Source organism: Benincasa hispida, chromosome 10, assembly GCF_009727055.1.
Source record: "Benincasa hispida cultivar B227 chromosome 10, ASM972705v1, whole genome shotgun sequence".
Classification (NCBI taxonomy): Eukaryota; Viridiplantae; Streptophyta; class Magnoliopsida; order Cucurbitales; family Cucurbitaceae; genus Benincasa; species Benincasa hispida.
In genome coordinates, this window is record NC_052358.1 from 20,234,564 (window position 1) to 20,240,889 (window position 6,326).

The window sequence follows — 6,326 nt, forward strand, 5'->3', positions numbered from 1 at the left end:
TGACAAGTAGGATGGGGTCTTACATGGACATGAATAACTAACTACAAGACACATGGACAACATGAACATGACCCATAACTTTTAGGACATTAAGCAATGAGCATCTATTTATTATTATAACATTTATAGTACAAAACAATTTTTCATGCTTAACTGAGAAAGACTTGAAAAGGATTATCAACAAAACTTTCACACACTCGTTGGTTTTTAATAGAGAAAAGAAAACCTATGGGGAAAAAGAAATTTTGAGACAACACAAGACTAAAGTTCATCGTGTAAAGAGTTGATAAATCATAAAATTTATGTTGATATGTAGGACTTGACGACTCGTAGTGGATTAAAAAAAAAATTAACCAAACAAGAAGTGAAGTTAGTACTTGCATGTCTCTCCACCCAACTCGTCCTTCGAAACTTTTAAGTTGTATCAAATTTTATCATAAACTTTTGATTTCATATCAAACTAAAACTCAAATTTAGTAAGTGTTAGAATCTTAATTTTAGACTTTAAGAATTATTGTAATTTTAATGTTCTATTAACTTTTCACTTCAAATATCGTTTTTTTTTTAAAAAAAAAAAAAAAAAAAAAAAGTTTCCTTTTACCCGGATAATGAAAATACAAAACATATGTACAATATGAAATTCATAAAAATTTTACATTTTGTTTGGATACAAAAAAGTTTAAAAATAATCTTAAATCCTGTTATTTAAGATTTACTAAATAATTATAAATTAATAACTTTATTTTGAACGAGAAATATTTAAAATGAATGTAGTTGAAATTTTGTGTTTGGATGGTAGCTGAAAAATAAAAGAAAGTTAAGAATTTATTAATATAGACTTTAAAAATATTTATTTTAAAATCCTATGAAATCCTGTGAAATCGGAGCATTCTAATCAGAAAATTTTTTTAAAGTAAAAGAAGGATATGAAAATCATTTCGAGTTTTAAAGTCATTATCTTTTCCGCCATAACAAACAACATAATTCATTTAAAATCCATTATGAATCGACATTAGAGTTCTTTCTCGTTGAAATTAATGAATTTTGACAAAATTATTCAATGGTAAATTTGAACAAAACTTTATTCTATTAATAATAAGTAATGAAGCTTTTAAATTGTTTTTTCCCCTTTTAAAATGAGTAGACGAGTTAGCAAAAATCAAATGGAAGGTAAAAGATGCAATATCTAGTTAACTTTAAAATCCAATTTGTTGAAATTTAAGTCCTGGTAATAATTTTGTTTTTTATTTTTTGTTTTTGAAAATTAAGCCTATTTTTTTCCATTTTTTACAATGATTTGCATTTTTCTTAAGTACAATAGTTGAATTTTTAGCCAAATTTCATAAACAAAAATAAGTTTTCAAAAGCTAATTTTTTTTAGTTTTCAAAAATTGGTTAAAAAACAAGAACAAGTTACTCACAGCCTTAAATTTGGAGGTGGCTCGATTCTTTAAACAATTGGTAAAAAGTAGAAAATAAATGGAAAAAAAATCGGAGGTTAGTGTCTATAGGCAAGGTTCTCAATGTCGATGTCAATGAAAATATCGATGTCCTGACTGTATGGAAATATTGATAAAATTTTGGAAAATTTTATGGAAATTGATTAAAATTGTTATAATTAGAAAACTTTGATTGTAACTGAATTAGACTTTAATGACTGTTTTTAATCATCATTTCTACAAAGTAAGACAACATTTAGACGTATGTGTAAATGTCGATACGAGAGCAGAAATTAAGAAAAATGAAAAACTATAAGATAATATCAAATATTGGCAATTAATTACAAAATTAAAAGACATTAAATATTTGCATATAAAATAATTGTAAATTGTTTATTATAAAATGGGGTGGATACAAAAATTAAAAAAATCATAGTATTAAACTAACATAACATAACATAATAAGAACAAAAAAAATCATAATATTAAACAGAACACAACAAAATGGGAAATAAAGAAGAAAAAAAAACTCTGTAAGTAAATAAAACTCGAGAGAAATATTAAAGAACTTTCAACGTGTGAGGTGGAATGATAAAATTCAATAAGAAATATTTGAATGAAAATAAGTGGTTTCTTGAAAACAAAGATTTTGTATGGTAAATGAGAAAAAAATTTCCTTGCATTTTTTTTTTTGAGATAGCACAGCTATTTGTGTAGCCCAAATTTCGATCAAAATATAGGAATATCCATGAAAATTCAAAATTCATATAAATTGGGAGATAATAGAAATTCTCTCCTATCGAAATTTCAAGCCTATCATATCTCGAAATTCGGAGATTTCAAATGAAATTTTGAACTATGTTATAGGTTTAATATTAAAAAACCAATCATTAAAAATCAAACGATTACCAAATACGACTAAATATTTTAGGTTGAATTTGATTGAACATCACAATTTCGGGTTCAAAATGATTTTTTTCCATCGAGCATAGTCGATCCTAAGTGAAACGTTGCATAAAATTCACGTGGCCACTCCACCGCCGTGGATTTCGTATCCGTTTCAATGTCTAAAATGAAGCCACGTGGCAACTCGAGTAAAATAGTAAAAATAAAATATTATTCTACTTGTCGTGTTAAGAAGACCGGGCCCACATAATTATTCATCACCGTATTTTACGTTCGATCTAATCCAAACAAATATCGCCACGTGTCAGATATGATACAGCGTGACATCGCCGTGTCAATATCAACCGTCTTCCTCATAAAAGTTGGCGCTTCTTAGCTGTCATATCTCCACGTGGCATCTTATCAGGTCCTCTTTGAGGGGGCCCATTGTGAAGACACACGTGGCACACTGGTCTTGGGGTATGGGATTATAACATGAAAAGAAAGACTGTAAAGATTCGCGGGGATGGGAAAATCTTCCACCACGTCTCCATCTTGGCCAGCCTGTCAAGACAGACCCCTTTTCCCGCTCAAAATTCGTAAGCTTAGTAGTTTTCACGTGTCCTATTCTCAAATGCTCACTCGTGTTAAACGTGGACCCCACGGCTCTCTCCATTATTGATTATAATTTGGAAATCTTAGATTTAAGTCGAAATAATCTCAAAATTTAAGAAAATATAAAATAATAATAATAATTAAGAAATATCTAAATTTTAAATTTTGTATCTAATAAAATCATCCCATTTACCTATTCAAACTCTATGAAAAAGGATTTATTTTTATTTTTTAACTTATTGAACTCAAAATTAAACGACTAATTTGAATTTGGATACCATTAAATATGAATAATTCTTAAGCACATCAAACGTAAATTTTCTATTTTAAACCTTGATAAATTATTTAAGTAACATATTTAAACACCAATTAATCACTTGAAAACTTGACGACATGAACATAACTCAATTGACATAAACTTGTACAATAAATCTCAAAATTTGAGATTTGATCCCAAATTTGGAAAACTAAACAGGTAGAATATTCTAGTACCGTCAAAGCACCATATCTCCTTTTTACTAGAAATGTGTCTTGAAAAAAATATATATTTTTAATATCATTGACTCCACACTCTTTTAAACACATAATGTGATAAACAATAAATATAGATAATTTAGAAATGGATAATGCGAAACTCACTTTATCTTTACCTAGTAAAAATAAAATAAAATAAAAAAAACTGAAAAAAATAGGTACAGTTTCGATTACACTCAAGTTTTATTTATTTATTAGAAATTTTTCTATAATCCTACCACACTAAAAAAATTTCATCCCATTCATTCATTCATACTAGAATTTATCATAATTTTTGTAGTACTAGAATTTTTTTCATTCGAAACAGCGGTGCAATGAAAAGGTGACACGTGGAAAGTATTCAGAGAGAGATAAGAGAAGGGGATTTGAAGAAGAAGAAAAGAGAGAGATTAATGGCGTACCCGCAGGCTTCGGTTTCGCTAAAAATATCTTTGCTTCTTCTTCTTCTTCCTTCTCCCTCCTACGTGTTTTCTTCTTAACCCCACCGCCCCTTTTCTCTTCTCCATTGCCGCCACGTCGCCGCTTCTCCTTCTCCCCACAATCCCTCCATCCATATAATCCAAACCCACAAATCAATTTCATTCCCACACTTGTTCTTCAGAGATGAAATCAATGGAGCTTCATGAAGAAAACAACGATCTACACCTCGATTTAGCCCTTTCAATCGGCGGAACTCTCAGAAATTCACCGGAAAAATCAAATGGGTCTGATGAAGAAAGCGGAGTTACAGATGCTAAAAACAGAGGCGAGATCCGGCGACGACAGGGTAAGAGGAAACGAGAAGAAGATCGGAACAATCCGCCATTCAAGAAGGAAAAATACCTTGAAGGTAATTTGAAAAACAATGTAGATCTTCATAAACCAAATCCTGCGCTGCAATTTCCGTCTCCTTACTCGTCGTTGCAGTACGTTCCGTTTCTCAATGGCTATGGGTATGTGTTTCCCTGTTTTGTACCGTACTTTGCCACCGGAGAGTCGCCGGTGGGTTGCCGGAGTGGTTCGGATGTTGGGTTTTGGAATAAGAAATCTGGGTCTTGTGGATCTTCCCCTGTTTGCAGTTCTTCTGTTGTTTCTGATAATCATCATAGTTCTTCCTCTCATGAAGGTACTTTTCAATTTCTTTCAAACCCTAATGAAGAAAACCTTAATCTGGGTTTTGTTTAATGGGTTTCAATTAGATGATTCTGGTTTTATCATTATGAGAAATTGAGTTGTTAATTAGTTTTCTTGTTGTTGTTGTTGTTGTTGTTGTCGTTCATCTTTTTTCAGGAGGTAGTAGCAATTCATGTAATTCATCAATATCAAAGAATCATGTTAAACCAAATCCTTCCAGTGAGAAATTTGTTGAAGAATAATCCAAATTCAAGAATTTTGTTCATCATCTTCATCAGTGGAGAATGGGAAACCTCCAAAGCCTCAAATTCAAAGCCAAAATGTGGCAAGTTTTGATCAAATGCCTTGTGTTTCAACCACAGGGTTTGGTCCTAATGGTACTAAAATCATAACTACTGGCTTCTTGTATAGATACTCAAACTTGGAGGTTAGTATTTAGTGTATCTGCCATGGACAATCCTTTTCGCCGGCCGAGTTCGTTAAGCACGGCAGCGGCGGAGAAGTTTCTCACCCTTTGAAGCACATTACTGTTCTTCCACCTAATGGAATTTTACCTTCTTCAATCAGATGAAACCTCATAGATTTGATCTAGATCTTTACAGCTTAACATTATTCTTAGAGTTTCGAATTGCGTCACAATGTGGCTAGCGATTTTGTTCTGATAGAGGTGTGTAAATTCTTTTAATCGATTATTAAGAGACGATCACGTTTGCCACCATAACATTGTAAAGGATTGCTAACAAATATAGCAACCATGTCACTAGCTTTATTTACTATAGAATGGCTTAAAATGGAGAAGAAAATATGACATGGTGGTAAGTTGAAGATGAATACTTCTTTACTCAAAATCTTTTTCCTTCTTATTCTCTTAGTGAAATTATTGATTTTTCTCTATAAAGATTTTTTAATTAAAATGTGTTTGAACTCATTTGCTATAGATCATTGCAAAGAAAGTACATCAACATAAAATCTTTAAAATTTGTGACTTCCTCCATTAGCTAATAGCATTTTGAAACATTAGGTTCATGTAGACATGTGGTGGTGCAAGGTAGATTAAGGGGTTTTTTTTATGTTCTTTGGGGATGCAATTCAACAAAGCTAAATTATATATAATATCACAAGCTTTAGAGTATCTTTGGATCTCAAAGTGTCATAAGTTTTAGCTTTATCCTTAAACTTTTAAAAAAAATCATTATAACCATTTTCTCAACCTTTTTGAAATAGAGAAAATGAAGCTTGAATTTCTTTATTTTGACCCTTAACTATTAAAATGGTTTTAGGAACAACCATTTCATTAGAGAAGTGAAAGACAAAAAAAAGTAATCAAACATAATGAAAACTAAGTGTCATATATGTATATATATAGTCAAAGTGTAAATTATTTTTTGTTTGAATAGAAAATAATAAATATTCTAGTAAATAATAAAAAAGAGGATGAATGAAAAATAGTAAATAATGTAGGAAGTAGAAAATTCTGTAACAGTATAGAATATTTAATTGTAGGCTATAAATAGTTATATATACTATTATTATATTTGGTGCTAGATATGGAGTGAGTTATAATAACTAAATCCAACAACTTCTAGATGGTGTCTCACACGGTCCCTTAGTTTCAAATAGTATTCACGTTGATTTTGGAAATCAAAAGTTCAAGATGACTATCACTTATAGTTTAAAATTTCCTCAAGATTTCGATGGCCTTGAAATTTTGATTGGAAAAATTTAGCTCTCTCAATTTCA

The 6,326-nt window shown here is 30.4% G+C and overlaps 1 protein-coding gene across 1 annotated transcript; it reads left to right on the forward strand.

Annotated features, from left to right (window-relative positions):
• The first annotated feature begins 3,840 nt into the window (after window positions 1-3,840).
• LOC120087655 lies at window positions 3,841-5,417 on the forward strand. The gene is made up of 2 exons (XM_039044498.1): window positions 3,841-4,578; window positions 4,743-5,417. Exons 1-2 carry the CDS (start codon window positions 4,077-4,079, stop codon window positions 4,826-4,828), a joined length of 588 nt encoding a protein of 195 aa, XP_038900426.1. The 5' UTR covers window positions 3,841-4,076; the 3' UTR covers window positions 4,829-5,417.
• Window positions 5,418-6,326: the final 909 nt, after the last annotated feature.

Excerpts from the sequence above, each read along its gene's own strand:
- LOC120087655 (XM_039044498.1), top strand. The coding sequence starts at position 4,077 with ATGAAATCAATGGAGCTTCATGAAGAAAACAACGATCTACACCTCGAT. Across the intron at positions 4,579-4,742 it reads TAGTTCTTCCTCTCATGAAG|GAGGTAGTAGCAATTCATGT; the intron begins GTACTTTTCAAT and ends ATCTTTTTTCAG.